At 35.7% G+C, this 25,397-nt stretch overlaps 1 protein-coding gene across 1 annotated transcript; it reads left to right on the plus strand.

Moving 5' to 3' along the window:
- Window positions 1–1,694: 1,694 nt before the first annotated feature.
- On the plus strand, window positions 1,695–16,515 carry CYP27C1 (cytochrome P450 family 27 subfamily C member 1). Its single transcript, XM_010177869.1, has 8 exons — window positions 1,695–1,881; window positions 3,589–3,788; window positions 6,375–6,584; window positions 8,345–8,508; window positions 11,553–11,719; window positions 12,516–12,594; window positions 13,570–13,773; window positions 16,399–16,515. The coding sequence occupies exons 1-8, from the start codon at window positions 1,772–1,774 to the stop codon at window positions 16,513–16,515; spliced, it is 1,251 nt and encodes a 416-aa protein (XP_010176171.1). The 5' UTR covers window positions 1,695–1,771.
- The last annotated feature ends 8,882 nt before the right edge of the window (window positions 16,516–25,397 follow it).

The following is a 25,397-nucleotide window of genomic DNA, read 5'->3' on the forward strand; positions in this document are numbered from 1 at the left end:
GGGGTTAGCTCTCTTTTTGTCTCATCATTGCAGTGCTCTTTCATAAAGAAAAGAAAGGTGAGGGGAGAGGGTTTGGATGCTGACAGTTTGAATTTATGATGTGTGAAAGAATGCCTCGTGTGTGAGTGGTATGTAAGACGTGAAAGTGTAATATTTTCAAGGTTTGGAACAAGGGAAAGAAAACCTATGTTGTGATAGCAAATATGGAAGAGAAATTCCAGGCATTTCTTTAAACATGAAGTTGATACACTGAACACTGTTCTGCTGAAAGCAAGAGATGTCCAAATACCTTGTCCTTGTCTGTTTCTGGTTTAAAACTCATATTTCATTTATTTGATTGGATGGTTTGACACTTGATATATTTTCTGTCGAACTTTATTCTCCCATGTAAACCTCACCATCAGTGGAAAAAACATGCTGATCCATAAATAGCAAAATTTTTTGAACCTGTTTTTCTGTGACTGGTGACCTGTATCCCCCTCACCCCACTGCCTTTTCCTTGCAGCACTTATCTCCCAGCTCATGCTTTCATTTAAAGACTCATGCTCTCAATTCTCTCCAAGTTCAGTTTCAATATCCCTAAAATATCTCCGGGGCAAGAAATACTTTGGGTTTTGGAAGTGCTTGTTTGTACATTGGTCTGCACGTGGTGTTTGGTTAGCAGCAGACCAAGCAGAAACGGTAACAGTTGGTTTCCTACTGTAGCATTTCCCTTATTAGGGTGACTAATATGTGTGTCTCATTTGAATCCAGATGCTGATTTTTTGAAAATGGTAAGAATATAATTGCAGGAGACCTTTAGCTCTCTGTTAAACTTGAGTGAAATTGGCCATTGTGTTCCAAAAGTAGTTAAGAGAAGGCTGGCAGAGACCACAATTACACAACTCTTGTTTTATTTGGAAACCAGGCAAAAAGAGCTACATGTTTTATAAGCACTTGGTACCATATGCTGAAGAGTGATTCATGTGTCTTAAACTTATTGTTGGCAATTAAACAATTCATGTCTGTAACCAAGACTGATTAAAAAAATTATTTCTTATAAGTTAATCTTGGGTCAGCACTAGACTTTCACTAATGTAGTCGTATCAAACATCTTTGATTTATAATCAACATAACTTTGCAAGCAGATGTCTTCAGATTACATGCAGGTCACGTGTCGAAGTTAAATCTTTGGTCAATTTAATTTGTCTTACTGCTTTAACCTGAAATAAAGGCTTTAAAATTTAAAGCTTTCTTAAATCTAAAGTCCTAATAATCTCTTTAGCAACTCCTTTGCAGTTTTGTTGTTATATATTTGTATTATATTGCTAATTTCACAACATTTTCCTCTATGTTTTTCATTTTTTTAGACATTCTTTCTAACCTGTTTGATCTCAAGTGATGTGTTTTTAAGTGCCCCAAGGCCTTTCATCTTCTCAGTATTTGATTTCACTCACGCTTCGTGCCTTAGAACTTTGGGTCTTTTTAGTCAGAGGTCCTGAGTGGTGTGACCTCTGCCTTGGGAATATTTCACAGTAATGCTTAGACTCTTTCTCCCGACATTTCAAACCTTTCCTTGACTGGAAGGCTGGGCAACCAAGTTCTAGATGTGATAGATTGATTCACTGTATGACAAATTGTCAGTTTCCTTTTGTGTTATTTTCCCTTAGTAATATTTCACTTCTCTTTCTCTTTGTTGGTGCTACCATAGCAAAAACACACTCAGGAATATGGAAAGATCTTCAAGTCTCACTTTGGTCCCCAGTTTGTTGTATCCATTGCAGATCGAGATATGGTTGCTCAAGTCCTCCGGGCAGAAGGTAGAGCACCACAAAGAGCTAACATGGAATCCTGGCAGGAATACAGAGACTTACGAGGGAGAGCCACGGGACTGATTTCTGCGTAAGTGTTGTTACTCCTTCATTTTCTAAGTTTTCTTGTAAAAGTTTAGTGATTCTTCTGAGGGACTGCACAGATCATCTGGGAAATCAGGCTTTTCTGTGTGGGGAAATTTCTATGTCTAGTGGGGGGAAGAGGGTGGAATTTATGGTGAATTGTCTGTTCTGCTGTAAATTTTCAAAGAAATGGTAATGATGCATGGTTTGAATGTGGATTAAGCTACCTTGCATAAAAAAACTTTCTTAGGGAAAGGATACCAACTAGAGATGTCTGAGCTGACTTGCTTACCTGGAAGCAGTATTGCAGGACAGGGCTTACTAACTTTGGCTCAGCACTGCCCAAGTGTAGTTTTGTTGCTTCAGATCTGGACTGTTGCATCCAGTTGTCAGTGTGAACTTCTTGGCTCAGGTTGTCTTTAGCTTTTTTGTTCAACAAAGTGGTCCCTCAGTAGATTAATGCAGAGGAGTCACTGTGCGCTAAATTCACACTGTAGTGCATCCCCATGCAGATATTTTTGTATGTGGCTGATTCTGGAAGAATTATCTGTCTTTAAAGCTTGCATTTACTGACAGTGCATGTGGGTGTGGTTATTTGCCACTGGGAACTACTCACAGTCCCTGAAGACATAGGATGTTTATTTAGAGGGAAGCTAATACCCTGAGTCATGGACAGTCTGTTTCTTTCATGGTGGCAGAAGGCATTCCGTATCGCACTGCAGACTCAAATCTTGAGCTGCAGTTCAGGGTCAAACTAACAGTTCTTTGATATTTTGTGAAATGAGATCTTAAATCAAGATGTAGTCAGAAAAAGTCTGTTAAAGAGATTAAATTTTTTGCTGGCCAATAAGTTTTTGTGCCTTGCAGCAGCATTGCTCCAGGTGAAATAATTTAATGGGAAATACTTACATAGCAATTTAAAATAAATGCATAAAAGAGAATTGGCTGTCTTCATAAGGAATTGAAAGATATCCCTGGAACCACTCTTCCCAAATACTCATATTAAGCACGCAGATGCTACAATTCAGGTTTTTAGTCTTCAGCACAAAGATTTCAATAGGGAGCTCAGCTAAAGGAGAATCTAGCTGTAAATTGTTTATCTATAGCTACGTCTGCTATTCTATTACTTTGTAGGTTTAGAATTAGGGTAACCGAAAGTGAGGTATCAGTAATGGCATTTATGGTCCTAGCTCAGCTTGTTGATTTGTCAGATCTGGATGTGATACCTTTGATAATTAAGCACCAATTTTAGGTAAAAGCAATTTTCCAGGCTGTCCATTCGAACATTTGTTTAAAGTCATTTTAATAAGAAAATTTTGCAAATTTCTTGTCTTAGCTGCTACTAAAATAGTAATATAGAGACACTTGTCAAATTCAGAATGCTGAGTGGACAAGTTCTGTCACTCAGACCAGACATCGACTTACAGATGTATATACATGTTGCAACCTGAAATTTAACGAGGAGGTGTAATAAATACAGAATAAAAATGTAGGAGCATAGTACTGAAGATTCATTATAATAATTTTTATTTCACCACTTGCTTTCATTGAGGGATTGGACTAGATGATCTTTCGAGGTCTCTTCCAATCCCTAACATTCTGTGATTCTGTGATTTGAGATGAAACATCATAAACTGTTTCATTGTGGAGCTCTTACACAGCTAATGATTGTTAAGGAGAATTGTGTGTAGACATAATTAATAATTTCTTCTAGGGAGGGGGAACAGTGGCTAAAAATGAGAAGTGTACTGAGGCAAAAAATTCTGAAACCCAAAGATGTGGCTGTTTACTCTGAAGGAGTTAATGAAGTTATTACAGACTTAATTAAAAGAATCCATGCCCTCAGAAGTCAAGAGGACGATGGGGAAACAGTGAGCAATGTTAACAACCTTTTCTTCAAGTATTCAATGGAAGGTAAGCTCAGGCTGTAAAACATCTGTAAGGAAAATGGATGTGAGGCAGTGTGCTTATGCTTAGGCATTCTTGTGAAATGGCTTCTGCCCCATTGTGATTAATCTGAAAAGGGAAGCTTGATATTCTGCGTTCAGGGAATCCTTTTGTAGAGTCCAAAGAGATGGTACCTTGTATTAAGTGACAGTTCCTGCAGAATTGCTGGTATATAGGTGAAATGTACAATCAAGGCCCTGAGCAGTTTCAATACTCTGTATTTCTGTATGAATTTCTCAAGAGTAAAGGTGTTGACCTTCTAACAGTGTGACTTGTAAGACATGTTAATTTAACAACATACTGGCCAAATTCCAAGTGAGGCATTACTGTGTGATGTACCTAAGTACTTTTCATAGCTTAATGTGGGAAAAGATACTGCTTTTCCCTGCCTAGACGTGCCAAGTGTGGGGTTGTAATGCTTGCCTTAAAATCATCTGCCGCTGGCTACCATTAATGAAGGAATGCTAAATGGAACTCCAGCCTGAGCTAGTATGGCATTTCCTGTGTTCTTATAGAAATCTAATGGTGATTCGTATTTCATACATTCCTTTAACTGACTGCATACAACCTCATCTTGTTATATGTAGTGCCTTTTAAAAACACTGGTAGTCTTTGCTGACAGGCAGCTGAATAATTTGAGATTTGCAAGAACTTCCAAATTGCTCACCTATGAAGATACTGGATCAAATGACTGAGTGTTTGGTAAACTGACCTGAGTCTGTTCTACATTAATAATGTCTAAAAATGTCATTCAACTGAGAGTTACCAATTTTTTGGAATTTTAAACTCTGAGCTTACAGATTCACTTTAACTGATGGGTTAGTTTAAATTCTTCACATTCTTTTAGCCTTTCTTTTATAACTTGTGCCTGGCACATACTTATTTCCTGTATGAATTGCAGTTTTAATTAACTTACCCTGTCAACTGCTCAGGGAACCAATGTGTACAATTTTTATGAAAAGACCATGTAAAGAGCAAAAGAATGCATGAGTACTAGCAGTTGCTCAAAGACACACAGGACAAATAAAAGGCACAGAAAACTATCTCTCCAAGGAGGAAAATTAGGGAAGAAAGAGTGAGTTGAAAATAGCCAGATTTTAAAATTGTTTTTGTCAATAAAGAAGAAATGTGAAGCAAAGAACAGGGAAAAACAAAAGTTTCTTAAAATATGGGTGTATATACACACACACACACACACACACACACACATATATATATATATTTGAGAATTTATGGAAAGTTTGATGGAGGGCAAGATTACGGCTAAACATCATATCTATTGTACCTGGTTTTAATAGGAAAAAACAGAGAAAAAATAGTGTTAATAGGCCAGTTACTTTAATTACCTAGTTGACAGTTATTCTGATATTTCCTGGAAAGATGTGGACACACTATTAAGTAATGACTTTAAAAGCTCACCGTTTATTTTAAAACATATGATTTGATGCAAATGGCTTTGAGAAATTATCTAAATGGTTTTTAAAAATTACCTAATTGCCCCACTTTTTTTTTTTTTTTTTTTTTTTTTAGAAAAACCATTAAATAAGATTATTTTGATAACAGGAATACTTTTTGTGCCGTACCATGTGATATTTTCACAAATGAACTGGGTAATATGATCTAGATTTTACAAGTTGGGAAGAAAAATTCCTAGAAACTCGTGTTCAGAAAGTAATTAAAAACGGTTTGCTATCAAACTGAGCGGACGTTTTGGGTAAATCCAGTAGGGCAGTTTCTGTCTGCGTGCTGTCTGATATTTAATAGCTTGGGTATGTTTATAAAAACTGAGCTGAGAGATTGCAGGGATGCTAATGGATGAGTAAGAATTAATTTAATAAATGGAAGAAATCATCTGGAGTTGAAAAGAATAATAATTATTTAATAAAAATATATGTAAAGTATTGTTCTTTAGTGGGGGGAACTGGTATTTCTAGCAGGGATCACTGCAATTCTACAGATAAAACATCTGAGGAAATTATAGCAAGTCAGGAACAAGAGACAAGTCAATATTTTCACTTGCAACAGTGTCACACACTTACTGTTTTTCAGGGCCACGTGGAGTATATTGTGTGCAGTGAAATCACTGTCCAGAGTGCCAGCCCTTTATCCATTTATGGATACTCATTACTCATTTACTACCAGCTTATGACAAAGCAAGGCATAGCCACTGCTAGGAACTCCTGCGTTATCACCAGTTACCAGAAATGTCTTTGGGCTTGTCTGTCCCTGTGTGTTCAGAGGCCAGCATGGCAGGCTCAGGGTTTGTGATGCGATGCAAAACACAGCAAAGGTGCTGGAGGGCTCCTCTGCTTCTGGTGGAATTCCTGGCTGTCACCTCATGCTGAGCATTATTGACACAGTAGCCACTGTCTCACTACAATGTTTAGCTAGGCTTTCTACTGTGTTTTAAAGTTCTCTTTTATCTGCTCCCAACTGTAGTAATAACTAAACGTTTTTGGAAGGTAGTTCCATTATGTTAGCATGATAATTCCTTAAATTATTAATATGTGTATATGCATGTGTATAGCAAATTCTTTGATTTCATATGTGCAGGTGTGGCAACTATTCTGTATGAATGCCGGTTGGGCTGCCTGGAAAACAACGTCCCACAGCAGACTGTTGAATATATTGAGGCTCTGGAGTTGATGTTTAGTATGTTTAAGACCACTATGTATGCAGGTGCTATTCCCAAATGGCTTCGTCCACTTATTCCAAAACCCTGGAGAGAGTTCTGCAGATCCTGGGATGGACTCTTCAAATTTAGTAAGATTTAGTAGTAGAAAAGTTCAGCTGTATTTCTGCAGGTTCTGTGTGTGTTTGAACAGGACTTGCTGCATTTCTCTTCTAAAATTATAAGAAGACATTGTGGTAGAAGTAAATTTCATATTAAACTCAGACTGGCCAAGGGAACTGTTTTAAAAAATACTCTACTGAAAAAGTATTTTACCAGTACCCTTCAAATATTCCTTTATCTTATACTGCTTCTTTATTTGTCATCGTCTGTTTCAGTACCCAGTCCTCACTCCAGGTCTGAGTTCTTTTCCAAGGCTTTATCTTAAGCCACTTAAATTTTAATGAGGGTGGTTTTGTTGACTTCAGCAAGTTCTCAGTCAGGCACTCTGACAAATAATCACCACTGAAACTGACCAGAAAGTTAAAAAATGAGACTCTAGCAATGAATTAAACTCTTTGTGAAGTTTATATATACACGTACAAGTATGTAAGTTGACATAGAAGTACACTCCTGTACTACAATATGTTTTTTTATGAATAAACCATTCCAGGCTACTTTACCCAGCAGCTTTCATGTAAGTAAGAAGAAGGACTTTTCTTTGCAATTTTTTTGTTGTTGTTTTTTTGAAACCTTGAACCTTTTTTCCCTCTCTAATGTTAGAAAGCTGCATGCATTGTTAAAATTTATTTTATTAGCACTATTTGACTAGGCAGGTCTATGTACCACTTCTTGAGAGTAGATTCTTTAGTTTCTTAACTTTTAATATGCCTAATATATTTAATTTTTAATATGTATTGTTCTGTAATTTTTGATATGTATTGATCTGTACCTACAGTAGGCATTGGGGAATCCATTGGATGCTGATACAATAGTGTTTTCTGTGAAACATGTATATTTTACACTGCCACATTTAAATTATTTCCCATGATAAAGCACTCCTATTCCCTTTTGTGGTTTAAAAACAACAGCAGACTTCAGCTTTATTCTAACAGCAGCTGAAAAACTGCTCTTGAGGAATTTTTTCCCTTTGAAACTTGTTATGCTGTTTCTTTGTTTAATCCCTTTGTGAAAAGGGAATTAAATGTTGAGAATCACTGTATGTGATGTGTGTGTTTGTGTAGGTTTCATAAAGGAACATGTTGATTCTAGCTCTTTTTTTCTGTAAGCTCATTCTGCGAGGCATTAACTTTCTGAGGAGTTTTCCTCTTCCTCCTTTAAAGTCCTTGTTTCACTGAAGATGCTGTTTGTGTTCACTGAAGTATAAATGTGACTGTGGATGAAATTGCTCAAAATGTTGTTCACTGAAGTTTTTAAATTTTTATTATTACTGGATGCTCCTTATCTTTATCTTCAGTGTGATTCAGTTCTGTGGCTTTGACCTTCTGGTTGCTGGTAACATCTTGCAGCAGCCACTGTGTACTGACTTGCAGCATGCTCTGCAGAGTTCACCACTTCTTGCAGAGTCATCAGAAAACAAGCCAGGTGGGCATAAAAACTTGACCGTGAGCTTCCTTTGCTCCCAGTCAGAAACGATAGTCTCTTGAGTCCTTTCCTTGTGCTCAGCATTCTCATGCTGTGAGCTACCAAGGTTCCTGTCAGCTTTGTCTTTCCTTACCATGAGTACCCAAGGACCTCCACCACCACTCTATTATCTTTTCCTGAGAAAACTGATTGAAATATTTTGTCTTTTTATGGCTGTGTAGTGTAGCATAAGGGGGGAATGTCACTACTGAGTGGAACCAGAAGAAAAACAAAAATGGAGGTTTAACAATTTTTTTGAATCCCAAAGGTCAAATCCATGTTGACAACAAATTGAAGGCTGTTCAGTCTCAGCTGGACAAAGGAGAAGAAGTGAGTGGTGGGCTACTTACATACCTCCTAGTGAGCAAGGAACTTACTTTGGAAGAGATCTATGCCAATATGACTGAAATGCTTCTGGCAGGAGTGGACACAGTAAGCTTGTTATTGAGTTTTTTTGTGCACCATTGTTTTTGTAAACCAGTATCATTTGCACCTATCTTCAGGAGGGGTTATGTTGTTTATGAGGACATAATTTCTGATGCATTTAAGTCATTACTTCTTTGACATGATGGAAAATATAGCACTGTGCAATCTCTCTACTAGAATGAAATCAGTATTGTTCTGTTCTAGCTGTGGTTTACAGGAACTCATCATTTGGGAGTCAGTTCCACAGTTTATTAAATGGATAAAATAGCAATTGTCTTCACATTTGACTTAAATTTCATACATTTTCTTTTCCTAGTTTGAATATCAGGTTGGTATTTGTGCTTCTTTAGGTAGACCACAATAGAAAAGGCTGCTGAAAATTTAGTGTGAAAAATACTGATCAATAAACTTGTATGTAGAATTTGGTGAAGGATTTTTACATATGGGTAACTAAATCAACTGGGACACATAGGTTATGGACCAGATACCTGGTTTGTGCTGAAGTCCATTAGGAGGGGAGTGTTAGGCCAGCACTAATAATGTAGGTAAGGCATTAAGTTTGCCACCTGTGCTTGTGCTGGCAACATACGATCTGAGGCAAAGAGCTGTGGTGATGGGGCTCAGCATTAATGAGGTGAGCCCGAAGTGCTGTGTGGGACTGTTTAATAGTCTTACAGTTGAAAAGATAAAAATAAGGAAAAAAGTAAAGTAGTCTTAAAGTTAAAAAAACCCCCAAACCTCTCTGGATAATTGAATTCAGATTTTTTTGATTTAAGAAAGTTTGTGAGGTTTCTGAAGAAAGAAACCAAAACCTAAGAGTAATATTTTTGAATTCCAAAACAAGGAGCATATGTAAAGCTTATTTATATGCTGAAGATTATTCCATTGGTTAAATATCCCAAGGGCTTATAAGTTTGGAGAGCTTTTTGATATTTTAGTTCTTAAGTAAAGCACAGTTATTCATCCCATTCATTTTCTAATCTTTCAGACCCTTAATTTTCCATTTTTAGTGCGTGAGAGAGTTTTCATTAAACTAAAAGGACAGTGTTCAAGGTCATGCCAACAAGAGTTTCTCTTTCCATTTGACTCAGCTTTCTCAGCTGGCAACAATCATTTTGTGAGGGGACGGTACTTCTGATTTCCTCATTTCCAAGTACAAGACAAAAATTGAGGGAACCTTTTTTCCCCTACTGCTGTCACTTCAGGTCTCATTTTATCATAGAAAATGAAAGAGGTTTAGAGGATCATGAAAGCATTCAAGGCAAATTCTGGCTACAAAGCATTTTGGCTGTCCCTGGAACAGTGCTAATTTTTAAGAGGTTATGAAGGAGCTGGGAACCTGGGAAGAAGCTGTTTAAGAAGAAGTTCTGTATACAGCTGGCACATTTGCCAGCTCCTCTGAGCTCTGAGAGAAATAGGGCAGGGTTGTATTTCAGTAAGGGACAGCCACTCAATATCACAAGAAGAAAAAAAGAAAGGTTCTGAGAATTATACTTCTAGTATTATACCCCAGTTTGCAGAAAAGACATAAAAGATCACCGTCACAATGAATTTGCATTCTAAATTGACCTTAAATGTAAGTCCAAAATGAGACATTTCCAGAAGTTGAGTTTTCTACCCATACACTTTTATAATCTTAAGCTTTTTTGTGCCAATGAGTGAGAAGCTGAAAATAAAACTGTTTCATGCCTAGAAAGTGAAAATGGTTGTCTGTCTTCATTATACAAGTTGAAAAAAATACATTTAAAAATAATTCAAGAAAATTGGAGCTTAAAATTTTTCTCTCTTCAGTGCTGTAAGATACTAAGAGCAACATAGGTAAGGAACAGAATGATTACATTGTCACTTTCTCTGCCATACTTACTCAGGAACATTGAAAATAATACATTTTTCATTGTAAACTTTCTGTCTTCAGTGATGGTTGTGAGGAAACAGGGTCAAGAAAGGCATTTGCTTAACCTTAATGTCTTGGGTGCAGCTGACAGTAGAAGCAAAATGTCCTGAGTCTGTCTGGTATTTGAATGGAATAGTCCCTGAAATCCAGGTAGCTTAAACACAGGGACTCATGGTTAAATGAATGGTAAATATTGGATCACAAATAAAGAGTTTAAATACTCAAATTAGTTCCATGTTAGTACAGATGGAGTGAGTTCTTGCTCTCAGAGTTGTATCCTAAACCACAACTATAGATTGAAGTGCATTTTTCCCACAGGAGGTGAAAGAGGATTAGGTGATCGGTTCCTTTAAATAATTTTGTGCTCAAAGCTGAACTGTTTTCTGCCTTGAGTTCTGTTTCTTCCTTCAGACAAAGTACTTTTAAATTATTTTTCACACAGTACCTCTTTTCTGGAGCCCTGATGATTATAGAATCATTAAATGTGTGTGTGGGGGGGGTATATTTTAACATTTTGGAGCCATTTTAAAGATTTAAGCTCCTCTTTGAGCTTCCCTAGGACAGCTTTCAATAGGATGCTGAATTTCAGTCAAGTGGGAATTTTCAAGAGGTAAGAAAATGCCAGTCGTGGTGCAGTATTCCTTACTAAAGGATAAAGTATAATCTTAGCAGTGATAATATCAATTCTGTTGTGTGGATGCTATGAGGAGACCACCATATGCTTAAAAGGGGTTGGTAATGTTTTGAGTACTGTTCTCTTATCTTGTTTCCTGTGAAGTGTTTTTGTTGGGAAGGAGGGTGAAACACATATTGAAAACTAACAGTTAACTTAATCCATTGCTGTTTAGAGTCTTTATGTTTCAGTATTGCTTACGGAGTTTTGTTTGCATTTGGTTTTTCTGTTGCTTTTAAACATTTCACTGGGAAAATATCAGTGTGGCTTGTTTTGATATGTGGGGGATTTTTAGATGGAAAAGGGATGAAAGAGGGAATGGTGAGCATCCCATTGAGTCCAGATGTGAATCATTGCCAGTCTGTTTTATAACTTTAAATGTACAAAACACATGGTTGAAAACTGATTGTTTTTCTTGGCTTGAAATTATTTTTAATCTAATCTTGTTGGACTTGATGATGATGGTTGTAGTTTCTTCCTTAGACTTCTTTTACTTTGTCCTGGGCAACATACTTGTTGGCAAAGCACCCTGAGGTTCAGCAACGTGTTTATGAGGAAATAGTCAATAAGCTGGGGAAAGACCAAATTCCTGTTGCTCATGATGTCCCAAAATTGCCTTTGATTAGAGCTGTTCTGAAAGAAACCTTGAGGTAAGTAGCAGGTTACTGCAATCATTAATTAAAAAATTTAATTCCATGTAGTTGTAACAGATTTTGAGTCCATATTAATGTTTGTATTTAGTTGTTGTTACTGCTGTTTGCTGCTTCTGCTTTTATATATTGTAGCAGTGTTGTGTTCAAGGATGCCCAAGCAATGAAATGTGTTAGCTCATATAATGTTTTTAAGTAAGGTAGAAGTTGTATCACTTATGTAGGACATGTCTGTTAAGGTAAGTAATTGAAAGCTTGATTTTCGCCTTTTAAGTATTAGTTTGTATGATGGACTTGTAACAACCTTCTCCCCCAAACACCACAAGTGGTACTTTGCAGTGCCACTGCAATAATTTTAAGCTTCTTGATTTAAATTGAAGGCATGTGACATGCTTTTTTTTTCTTTTGGTATGTTTATAGGAAGTGTTCAAAGTGAGGTGAGGGGAGTAAGAGGATTTTAGAAAAGACATTAACAAGGCTTTTTCAGCTCCCAGTAGTGCTAAAACCAGCTTGACCAGCTGGTTGCATGTTTGTACATGTGTAAAGCAAATAAATATATAGACCAAATAGCTCAACTTCCAGTTACAAGTAAATACCTTTTCTCAGTTATTAATCAGATTCTCACAGATGATTCAAGGGCTATGAATCTCCAAGGTGTTCTGTACTTTTGAAAAACCCTTTTGTTGTGAATGCATATTGCATTCATATTGCATATTTGTGAATGCAAATTGGCATCTAAAGTTTTAAAGTTGTATTAGTTACTACTGTTGAACTTTTCAGAAATATTTGTCTCTAGGTTATATCCAGTGTTGCCAGGAAATGGAAGAGTGACCCAAAAAGACTTGGTCATTGGAGGATACTTGATACCTAAAGGGGTAGGTTCTATTGCAGTCCTCTGCAGAGAACACAGTTTCATTTTTGTGTATAAAATGTGATTTCTTACAACATGCATACACTTTATTGATTTCAAAAGATTTCACCAAGCTAGAACATTAAGAGGAAAGTATTTCAATAATACCCATTTATATGACAAAAATGGATTTTATAATTGACTTGTTGCTGTTGGGCTTTTTTTTAGATTTGGGTCCTTACCTGCTAATCAAATCTACCATGATGAGTACTTCTTAATATTCTTGATGGTAGAGTCTATTGATAACATCTCTGTGCAATGTTACAATTTGATTAAAAAACCCATTTATTATTCTTGCAGTTTTATAGTTTTTTTGCCTTTTAATTATCTCTGTAGAAAGAGATTAATTTCCTTTTTGAATTATGAATCTTTCTTTTATACTATTCAAGGATTACACAGAGATCATAGTAGAACAGTGTAGCTCTGTTTTAAATAACAGCACTTCTGTGTTAGAGCAACACAGCTTTAAAACTGTCAGGATTCTTAATTCTTAATATACTTATTTAAATACTATTCAACACCCATTTCCCGCTCCTTTCCCCCAGATTTATTTGGAAACATCATCACATCAATTACTGCTGTTTTTTTCCCCCGAGTTTGTTTTTCCTTCTCGTCTGTTTTTTCCTTTTTCATTGTCTTGTACCTCTCTCCTACCTTTCTTTCGTACTATATTTTTGAGACAATTCCCAATACTTGTGACTTTTGTTCCCATCTCCTTCCCCACTGCATCTTCCCTAATATATCCAGTTAAAACAATTTGAATACTCTTTCATTTAACTAGTTGAGAAGGGGATCTGATTTTCTAGGTATCCTTTTTTATTTTAGAATTACTCAAAAATACTTAATTTTTATCACCTCGTATTGCAGTAATTACAAATGCTTTTTAATTTTGTTATGTGTATTGCAGTTAGCTAAATATAAATATAATTTATTTCCTCAGACACAGCTGGCACTCTGTCATTATACTACTTCATACAGCGAAGAAAATTTCTCAATGGCAAATGAGTTCCGACCTGAGCGCTGGCTGAGGAAAGATAATTTGGACAGAGTAGACAATTTTGGTTCCATCCCCTTTGGTTACGGCATTCGAAGTTGTATAGGAAAAAGAATTGCAGAGCTGGAAATTCATCTTGCACTGATTCAGGTTAGAACTATGTGACAGCATTACAAGAAGAATAATATATTGGTATGATTCTTTTCTATGTATACAGTTTCTGGATCTCTCACAGTGCACAAAAACTTTGTTTTGGAGTATTGTCTGGCATACTCATCCTGCAAAGGCTTAAAAAATTGAAAATAATCATGCTTGAATTGTAGCGTAGGAGTCAAACTACATTGCAGAGGAAAAATTCTGTACAGTACAAATGAAGTAAAACTAGAGGTAAGATTGTTAAGGAAATACGCGGGTTTAGTACTGAAGGTTTTTGTAAGCAAATTGGTTGCCTTCTTAGTTTCAGTATTTTAGCTACAAAGAATTCAGTATTTACAAAGACATAAAAAAAGTTTTTATATCCTTGTACTGACCACAACTTTATGACAAATAGTAGAATTATTCTGTGTTCTGTGGTTTTCTGTCTCTTCTTGTTCTTTCTTCCAACTTTATTATCATTTTAGGTATACACAATTTATAGTTATATAAGTAGTTAGTGCCTATTGATATATGTTGTTTTCCTTTGCTTCATATCATAAAGAACGCTTTCACAACAGCTCCTACTTTTTGTCATTTACAAGGCACCCTTTAACTCAAATCCCGAGCTCAGATTGTGCAATCAAAACTCAAAGATTTGGAAACTATTTATAGTTACTTAACTATAAAAATATTTAGACCCATTATATGTATTCAAAGCAAAGCTTGATTGAATTTGCCTTAGAATTTCCTTAAGTAAACTCCTAAAGCAATCTCTGAACAATTAGCATCTGTCTTTTGGAACTCAGAGTGAGATAGCTCTCAGGGGGGTGGACAAAACAAACATATTTGCATCTTTTTGAAAGGGAGGGTCAAGGAAGTAATAGAAAACCTGCTTTTGTTTTCTGGAAAAAAACTAGAACTAAATAGCACATAACCTATTTAAAAGACTTCGAGATTATATTTAAGTGATTTAAAAATAGAAACACATGAAGCATGGAGCTGATTAAGAAGAAATTGTTTCAGACCAGTCTGATTTCTTTCTTTGACTTGATCAGTTACCTAATGTGGTGGATATAAAATAAATAATATATTCTGACTTCAGGAAGTATTTTCACGTCGTATACATTGTTCTCACAATTAAATTAATAAAATTTGTTCCAGATGGAAGTACCTATATATTGCATGCACAACTGGTTGGAAAAAAGAAATAGCTGGAGGCAGTAGCTGTCAAATGTTTGCTGTTGAACTGGGAAAGCGTTTAATTAAAATTCTATAAAAGTCTGTCCTGCATTTAATTTAGGTTGGTATTTTCATTAACAGTGTAAATGATGGATTAGAGAATACTTTTAGAGTTTGCATAGGAAACTAAGCTGACATGAATTTAGTTAAAATCAGAGAATGTGAATATAGAATTATGAAAAAATGCAGAAATGTTCTAGAATCAACACAAAATTTTTCAGTAAGGATGGTTGCAAGTTACTGCTGTTGAGAGGAAATCAAATGTATAAATACAAATTGCTGACCAACTGGCTGGGTAATTAGCATCATGGAAACACACTGGAGGGATATAGTAAAAAAATCGGTCAACAATAATGATGCACTTTCTCACAAGGCAGTGTGATTCTGTGGTATATTAACAGTGTTAACAAACATGTTGTATGTCAGAAAGAGGAGTTAAATTACTCACTCTAACCAAACACTGGCAAATCCTCAGCTAGACAATGATATACAACCAACCCTGTGCACTGCATTTAAGGACAGTATAGTCAAACTGGAGGAAATTTGGAAGACAGGTTTGAAAAAGAGAAGAATGAGACGAAAATTTGATCAAACATCTAATACTGAAAAGGTAGTTATGTATAGGAAAATAATGTATTGTTCATCATGCTTACTAGGAGAAGGATAGGTTTTTTTAGTTTATAGGAGAAGTTAAGGGTGTTGCAGTATTTCCTTCTTGAAAGTTTAAAAATAGATAGCTGAGGCATTCTATGTTCAGCTTAAAAACAGGTGAGATAAATATCTTGAAGTTTGTTTTAGCCCACAGTTTCTGTGATTTATATTTGCAACAGATTCAGTTTCATTAAATGTATGGAAATAGAGGTTTAATGTATAGAGAACTTGTGTGACTATAGTGATTCTGTTCAGGAGAGGTTCTAATATTTGACTCCTTGAATTATGATTGTTTCATTTGGTGCACTGTGCAGCTGCTGTCTTGTGTTTGTTTTATTTCCTTCTTCCCAGGAAGAGCAATGTGTGTGATGGGATTGAGACTCTTTTATGGCTTTGTTTTATAATTGCATATATTCATTTATATTAAAGTAAGTGAAATAAAAAACACATGGAGAGGAAGTTCACCAGGTTTGAAAGAGACTATAGTTTCTTTGACAGTTCAGACTCTTCAATCTAGTTGTGTGGAAATTCTTCAGAAAGATCTGGCTCAGTCTTCCCTCAGTCAGAGCAGGAAGCTTTTGAACTAGAATCTTCACCTTGTAACAATTGTTTTTTTCTTTCCTGTGTGGGAGTCGTAACACTTAGACTCCACAGAATGTGCAACAGAAATTTTGTTTGTGAGTCTGTTATGCTGTCTCTTCATCTGTACTTTTGCAGCTTTTCTAATGCTTGTCCTGTTTATCTTCACAGTTGCTTCAGAATTTTGAGATTAAAATTTCTCCCAAAACCAAACCAGTTCATGCTAAAACCCATGGACTTTTGACTCCTGGAAACTCCATCAATGTGAGATTTTCTGACAGAAAGTGAGACTCAAATGTTTTGGAAATACATGTATGATTTTCATGGGAACAGACTTGCATCGTATGGATGTTTAATCACACTTGTTCTCTGGTTTATAGGTATTTGGCAAAATGATCAAGTATTATGTTCTGCTTTAGTTCTAGCAGTACATAAGAGAAATTACCTCTCTTATAGACGATTACACGGATAATTACACAATTCCTTCTTGCACTGAGAATCTCCTTTTACCTGGAAAGATATCTAGTAATAACAGCACATGCATTGAAAAAAACAAAATTAAATTCAGACATGAGAGTATCATTCAGTGGTTTTGTTACACTGCTTTGTCATAAAAGTCAACTACTCAGTGAGTCTATTTGAGGGCAAGAGGATTAGTATTTAATATGTGAAAATTAGATGCATTTATGAGTGTTTGTTTTCCTGTTTCTTGCCCTCCAGTGTTTTTTAAAAGTTTCCACCTAACATTGGAATTATGAGACTATTTTTTACTCGTTTGTAAAAACATTTACTCAGCATGTATTAAAAAATTAATACAGTAATATCAAAAGTAAAGATAGAAAAAATACAATTTAGGTCACTTTGTTTAGTCTCAAAATGCAGAACAATTAAAAATTTATCCAAACATAATCCCCATAAATGTTTCTATGTAATTTTTAAAAAAAATTTAAAATCTTAAAAATGAGAGTTTAAATGTCACGTTGTCATGTAGAGTTATGAACCCAGATGTTGTCCTCATCACCAAAGCATAAGCTTAGTGGAACCGCACAAGCCACTTTCACTGTTCTAGCTAATATTATGTCAAAACCAAATGTAAATAATAAAAATGAAGTAGTTGTTACATTTTTGTCATTTAATTAAAATACTACTATTAACTATCTTCACAGTTCTTCAACAGTAAGAACTGGAAACTTCCCATTGTAACATGCTGAACCCATAGGCAGGAGCACAGTCGCCTTCTGTAGGATGGAAATGTGACTACTGAAGTATTTGGAGATTTTTTTACTATCTACTGTCTAATACGAACAGTGGACACGTGAAAGGGTTTTTTTAAATTATTGTTTTATTTTTCCTATGGCAACTACCAGAAAAGTCTCTCTTGCATGATACTTTAGTCTCTAGTATCACTGCACTAACCTTACATTCTCATTTTTGAGAGAAACCTTATACCTTTGGGTCCATGTTATACTTTGAACAACACTCAAACCTGCATATCTTAATATGAAATTAACTATGTAATTATGTATAGTTAACTGTTTACATTTCAGGCTCTGACTGTTGTTTGTGAGGTAGTTTACATATTGATAATCGTAAACTGTTCAGCCATATGCAGAGTTAGAAAAAAGTTGTGTAACTCAGTTTTTAAAGTGACATCATTTTTCTTTGCTCATCTAGCTATAAGAAGTCAGAGACAGGTTACAAATTAAATAACACATTGTAGTTTTAATGGTGAATATTAAATTCCCCATAGCTGGCTACTGCAGTCAGGTTGTATTGTTTTGGTTACTTTTTGTAGTGCCTTTTCAAGGTCTTGACAAAAGAAAAATGAAAAAATCTCCTTTGTATGGATTTCGTATATAAAATAATAACACTAAACAAAATCTATCTCATCTGTGAGAAGATTAAATGTTTACATGATGACTAAAATGTTAATCCTGTATTGAGCATATATACGTACTATAAGAAAAACAGGTAATCTGTGGAGGGTTTTTTCCTTGAATAAGCTTGCCTTCTGATGCTCTTTTCCAGGGCTTCACATTACTCCCTTTTTTCTTTCCCATTGTTATTTCCAATTGTCCCATCTTAAATAGAATGAAGAGTTGTATTTGCCAGAGCCAGCTGACATCCCAAAGGAGATGTTTTGCAAAGGTCTGTTTAAAAGTCTGCAGATCGCGTATTTAACTCCATAACTCTGCCTGGTTTTGTTGACTTGGGGACCAAAGAGCCCAAGCCTTGAATCCAAATGTGGATTCTGTATGGTGCCTTTTGCATTGTCACAGCATCACTAGAAACCAGCCATTACTATGGTGCAGTACAGTTGCTACTTGAGATCAGTCCCTAAGTAATACATCACTGTAGAAGAGGCATTCTAAAATGCTCTTTAAATCATTTGAGTCTTTTCATGAAAACAGAAAGCCTGTGATTTGTTTTAATAGAGCATCTCTCCATGTAAGTTGTCTTTTATACATAATAAAATATTTATACAGAATTTACAAATCCTGGTTCTTATTTTAATTGCTATTTATAATTGCATTTTTTCTTTAATGTCTTAAAGTTTTTAACTTGTTGGATAGAACTGGAAGATTCACTGCTACATGGGAAATTACTAGTTCAGCTAGAAAAGGTGGGGATTCATACAAGAATTTAAGGTGTGTAATGATCTGGCTGAAGGAGAGATAGTATTATGTTAAGAGTACCGTCATTCTGGAAGAAAGTTACTGGCAAAGTTACTCAAGAAATACCCTAGGACTGATTCTAATGTAATGTTTTGATTAATGATAATTGCTTAATCCATAGTAGAGTATTAATGATACAAAGAGTGAAGGCATAAAGTATTAAAAAAAAAGAAAAAAAAGCAACAACAACTCAGAATGTAATAGAGATGAGATGGAATTTAGTAGCAAAAGACATGTATGTAGGGAATAAAAAGAGTTTGAGGAGCTCACCAGTTGCAAATGAAATGTGTAGAGGAAGACCTAGGTAATCACAGATGACTAGAAATTGCAAGTCTGTTGGAATAATGAAAAATACAGCCCAGAGTGTATGAGATGAGATAGGGGAAAAATAGGTGAGACTGCATCTTAAGTGTAATGTGGAGGGTGGTTATATGTTCAGGAAAGGTGGATCTGAGTTGAACAGGTAAGGCGACTACTAAGATTATCAGCTTAAAGTTTCTGTGAGTGGAGAACTTGTTATACTGCAATGCCTTTTGCTGTGCCTTCCTGTGGTTTAAGCAGACCATAAACTTGCAGATCAAGCCCTGGCATATCTGGAAGCTTTGTAACCATGGGCTTTGTTTCTTTGGACACAAAACAGTGCTGATTTGATTACACTCCTTCCAGTTGGATTAGATAGCAGGTAGTGGAAACATGGATGTCTGCAAGAGACTAAATGTATCCTCAAAAACATTCACATAGTTAGTCTAGAAAAGTGACTGTTCAGAGAGGAGATACATGTTCTCTTCAAATACCTTCAAGTTAAGGTGTTAACTCCCTAAGGTAAAGGGCAATGCTTACCAAAAAAAACCCAAGTACTGCCAGCTAGCAATGAATAAACTGGTATAGAAAGTTTCAAGCCATCAGAAGAATTAAATGTTAGAATAAATTTACTGTGAGAAATGGTGAAGACAGAAAAAAAAAAAAAAATCCCCACCAGCCATGAAATGATGGACCAGAGTGAAAAGAATTCTATAAAGTGATTGTTTAACTAGAATCACTGTATTCAGTCAGACTGTTCTCTGTTTTTTCTTACTCTGTTGTAGGTACATAGATGTGGAAGGAATCTTTAAGATCAGTGCTGAAGTAGTCACAAGTCCAGCAGTTTTATGCCAGTGGTGAATGAAACTTATGAGCTCCTTAAATACCCCAGCATTGAGGTGACTATGAAGATAGAGAATAGCATTGCCTGGCAACTGTGAACATGAGAGCAGTAGGCACTGGGGGTGTGTTTGGAGCTAGAAACAGAAGAGTGTGCTGTCATGCACGGACTGGGGAAGGGGAGTAGGAAGGCCATGCAGAGTGGAGGCTTTGGGGCTATACCAAATGGTCTATAGAAGCCTAGATGAGAGAGAAGGTAAGGAACTGGAGAAGGTAAGGAACTGGAGAAGGTAAGGAACTGGAGAAGTGAGCTGTGGGCTGCATGTAGGACTGGGGAGGATGAGAGAATGAGAGAAATGGGATGAGGCAAGAGCAGTTTGGGTGCCTGATGTGTGTGCTATTTGCCCCATACACCAAAAAAACCCCCCAAAACAAACAAAAAAAAAACCAAAACCACTACTATTTTTGGTAGATCATTGAGGTTTGGTAGATCATTTAGTAGTTTGGTAGATCATTGAGGTTTTTCCTTCCTGTTATGTTGTCCCATAATGCTCATAACTTAAAAAAAAAAAAAAAAAAAAAAAAAGTATCATATGATTACTAAAGATTTACATCTTTGGTAATGTCAAACTTCCCCTGTGCATGATTAGAGAAAGACTCTGAAGGGATATAAGCAATCAGTAATTCTCTGTATTCCAGAACAATGTTGGTTGGCACTGGCAGGCTCCCATGGAGGCAGATGCACTGAAGGATTTTTCACCTCCTGAAGTGTCAATAAGAAGATTTACAGGGTCATGTGAAAAGCAGATGCTAAGCTGATTTAAAATGCTACCAAATTATAGTCACAGCACTGTACAGCTAGTTAGGACAGATGTAAATACATATGCCAATGCAGTCACTATGGTAGACAAATCCAACTGGTCTTACACATTGGACCCTTCTGATTTTTACAAGGAGATAATCTGTGTCATGGGCTGTATTTATTGAAGCAACTATGGTTCCCTGGAATGTGGGTTGGAAAATATTAGGGAAGAGATTCAAAGTTGCTGGATACTTCTTATTCATATTTAGGTTATCATCTAGATTTTAGATGTGAAGGTGTGAGTAGTAACTATTTTAATACCTTATCATTTTAAAAATATATTGTTAATATGTATCTTTATGCACACACACACGCATACAAAAAAAAAAATCCTCTGTGGTTAATATACACATTCACATACCTTTTTTCCTTTCAAATGGTATTAATACAGAAAAGAAGTAAATGTATGCCCAGAGCTTGCAAATTTTATTTATTCATGTTCATATGGAATTTTAAAAAATCCAAAACATAGAGTTGTCATGTGGGTATTTTAAAAACAATTTCGTCTGAGAGTTTTCCTTGAGGTTTCTGAAGTAATTTTAGTTTTGTTACCACTAGGTGGTGCTGCCTTTATAGTATTCCTTAGTAAAAGCCTGTCATGTACCTATGGGGAAAAAAATATATAGCTAAGAGCAATGTACTTACTATAGCTTCTTACAGACAGAGGAGGTTTGTTATACTTGTTTGGCAAGGACTCTTAGCCCCTGTATGTGTAAATATGCTCAATTTGTGTTCATCTTTTGCATACGGTTACTTAAAATGGGAATTTGCATGTAACAAATAGTACAGTATGTCCAAAGTTTTGTGTAGACCTCGATAAAGTCCAGCCTTTGCAATCCTGTGTGCCTTCCACTGAGCTTTGCTTTTAACTGAGTTTGTTAATCATTGAGGTTCCACACTTTACCTGTTATCGTGCATAATTCAAAGTGAAGACCGTTCCTGCTCTGAAGAGATTACAGTCAGATGAGATAAGAGGAAAGAAGACAGGAAATAACAGAGGTGGATATGTTGCTTGTTTCAGGCACCATTGTAAATTTCAGCAGTAAACAGCAGATCTTTTGACACCGTTTAAAGAGTATTGTACCAATCTTGGCAGTGTTTGAAATATATTGTTTGCTGCCAAGTGTTTATTTAGATGGAAAACTGTTAAATTGAAGTGTAAACTGACTGAAGCAGCCCACTTTACTCAGAAAAAAGGAAGGCTGGAGTCAAGGATTTTGGAAGGAAGTGTCTAAGGGATAAACAACTGCAAGAGAGTATTTGCCACAGTTAAGTTTCATGATAAGATCTGATTTTACCATTTTATTGTTTCAAATCAGTCAAATGTAGAATTGGTGTCTAAACCAGTGGAAAAGTGTGAACAGACTGTTCAAATTGCATAGTATCTATATTTTTGAGAGGAAAAAGATTGAAGTATGAATGAAACTTTTTTTTTAAAGGTGAAAGTTGTGTACTTTTCCCTTTGGAGGACATGAGCTATGAAATTGCCCAACTTTGCTCAAGTTAAGCATTATTTTTTTTTAAAAAACAAGTTGCTCAGGCAATTTCAAGAAACCACTAAGCGATAGTAGCTGTTTGGGACACATTTAAAGTAGGTTACGTTTCTTTGTCTCCAAAATGCAGATGAGGATTTGCGTTCAGGTTGCCACTGGTCAGCTGAACTGCAGAAAGTTTGTGGGGGCTCTTAGCTCCTGACAAATACAAAATAATGCAAGTATCCTGCAAGGAAGGATATTTAAGCAAAGTTGTATTGTCATGAACCAAGAGTATGCACATAGACAGTCATCAAACTCTCCTGATATGCATTATCTTAATCATTTGTCTGAATATTAGCATTTATGGGAGATTTGTACTGTTTAAAGTGCATACTGGGACACAAACTGGAAAAGGTATAATAATATGAGATAAAGTGATACCCATATGAAAGTATTTCATATAGGATATATATATTAAAAAAAACCCCAAAACAACAACAATAACCAAAAAAACCCCACAGGAAAAAAACCAAACCAAACCAAAACATACAGAAGCAAATAACTGTTACAAGTGGTCTGAAAAATTGCATCATGTGGTGTCTTTTCCAATAGCAAATGTTGATGTTCTTAAAATTAGAAAGCAAGCCAACATATGAAGACCATTTTTTGGATGTGTTTGTGGGAAATATTAAAGAACTGTAGACAGAGAACATGACTAACATGCTGAAGGAACTTTTGATGGAGACATGTATACTACATCAACATCGACAAATACACAATCATGGCAATCTAGTCTTAAACAAAAAATCTATTTAGGATGAAAGAACTTGTAACGTGGAAAATCTAGGGTGTGCAATTAAGTAAAACACCTATAATGTATATTAAAGATGCTAATTTATGATAGAAGATGAAGTTTTGACCTGTGTCCAAGGGAAGCTGATAAAATGGGATGCTTAAGAACTTTCCTCAAATAAGTTCTTAGGTAACATAATAAGATTTCAGCCATGTTTACATTAGCAGTTAGGTTCCTTTTGGCAATTGCTTATCAGCTGTTTGTTTTTCTAACTGAATTAGTGCTTACCTTGGTTTACAATTGCGGATGTAGACAAAGAGAAGATTAAAAAACATTTAGCCAAGTCTCTCTTACTCTCAGTAGCTCAGCTTGTGAAGGTCTTTGTCTCCTTTATGCAGATAGGTGTAACCACTTGAATTTGCTTGAAGATTCCCAAATACTGCAGAGATAGTCTCATCTCAGATGGCGAAAGGAAGCATTAACTCTAGATGATTAGAGAATCAAAAGGTATGTGGGGAATTAGTTACACATATCTGGAAGGGCTTGGATAAAAATCTTCATCAAAGATACCACCTTTTCAGGCAATTGATATTTCACTATCACATTTATAGATGCTTCTTTTATGTTGTTGTCACAAATGCATATATAATAAATGCATAATAATCTGATAACTCTATCAAACACCAGTTATTTTCAGATGAAGTTGTGTGAAATAACATACAATTATTTTCATACAGAATGTAAGCACCAAATTCCTCCTAGGAATAATAATTTACTAGTTGGTAGTCAGCATAGTTTTGTGATATAAATAAGTATCAGTGCCAGGAAGTGTGGGCAGCCATTTGTCTTATTTCTATCCTACACTGTATTTTAAAAGTAGTTACAAAAAATCCCAACTGTTGCAGATTTCTGGGACATTAATCTCGGCTGGCAAAGCTTTCCAGTTTATATCATGATGCAGTTGATCAATCACCTTCTCACCAGCTAAGATTGCAGGGAATGGCTACATTTATCTATTAATTGGCTATGTGAGATTAAGTTGATGCAGGGAAGATCTAATTCAGCCATGCTACTCTACCAAAGCAAAGTTCTCTAATGTTTTTTATGTTTGCAGGGCTGTAAACTTTAGGCCCACAGAGAATAGTTTCAGTGTGTTGAATACCACTTTCTACACCTTCTGATGTTGCGTCATCTTGATTGATAAGGCATTATTGGTGAATGTATAGCAGTGATTAATGTTTTAATCTGTCATGACACTGGGCCATATTGGAATGCAAGAGTAGTACTTGTAATTACTGCAATTATATTGACATATAATTTGGTATTAGGTACACTTATAATTATTTTTATACCTGATGTTGGCATTTCACTACCTAATACTACGGGAGAAGGAGAGAGCAAATAAAATTTATAAGTTTATATAATTATTTGACTAGAAAAAAATTACAAATAGCACACTATCCTCATTCTACTGGGCACCAAAAATAGAATCATAGAATAGTTTAAGTTGGAAGGGACCTTTAAAGGTCATGTAGTTCAACCCCTGTGCAGTAACCAGGGACATCTTCAACAAGATGGGGTTGCTCGGAGCCCTGTCCAAGCTGACCTTGAATATTTCCAGGGATGGGGCATCTAGCACCTCTCTGGGCATCCTGTTCCAGTGTTTCACCACTGCCAGAGAAGTGAAAAAATATCAATTGTTCAATTTGGGTAAATTTTAAATGAATTAAATTACAGAAAAATGTATGGTGGATCAGGAATAATCTTATGTTCCTCAGATGATGGGTTAGGTCAGGGTCCTAAGGCTTTTCCACTGTATTGGCTACTTCTCAGTGGAGAAAATCTTTCCTAGGCCTTTGTTTCTTTTTTATGACTAGTATTTCAACTGCATAGTGTTAGAAAAAGCTAGGAGAAGAGAGTTCACTTTTTTTTTTAGTTGTCTTTAAGATAACACAACAAGTGGGAGCACCTTCCAGTTCTTTATTGCTTATCAACATGTACTTGGCATCTAAAGTTTAGAAGTCTAATGTTGGACAATTTGACTGGAAGAGTGATGTTTAGCCTCAGAACCGGGGAACAATGAGAATCCATTATTTATTTCTCAGTGATTTGTAAAGAAGGACTAAACCAAGAAAGCCTATTGTGTCATACTTTAATGTTTTTATGTATTTTTAAGAGGATGGAAAATAAAAAACAGCTATAAAGTATTTTTTGAGTGGTTTCTG

Source organism: Antrostomus carolinensis, unplaced genomic scaffold (assembly GCF_000700745.2).
Source record: "Antrostomus carolinensis isolate BGI_N321 unplaced genomic scaffold, ASM70074v2 scaffold21411, whole genome shotgun sequence".
Lineage (NCBI taxonomy): Eukaryota > Metazoa > Chordata > Aves > Caprimulgiformes > Caprimulgidae > Antrostomus > Antrostomus carolinensis.

Coding starts and splice junctions, on each gene's coding strand:
- CYP27C1 (XM_010177869.1), top strand. CDS start 1,772: ATGGTTGCTCAAGTCCTCCGGGCAGAAGGTAGAGCACCACAAAGAGCT. Junction 3,789..6,374: donor CTTCAAGTATTCAATGGAAG/GTAAGCTCAGGC, acceptor TCATATGTGCAG/GTGTGGCAACTATTCTGTAT. Junction 8,509..11,552: donor TTCTGGCAGGAGTGGACACA/GTAAGCTTGTTA, acceptor TTTCTTCCTTAG/ACTTCTTTTACTTTGTCCTG.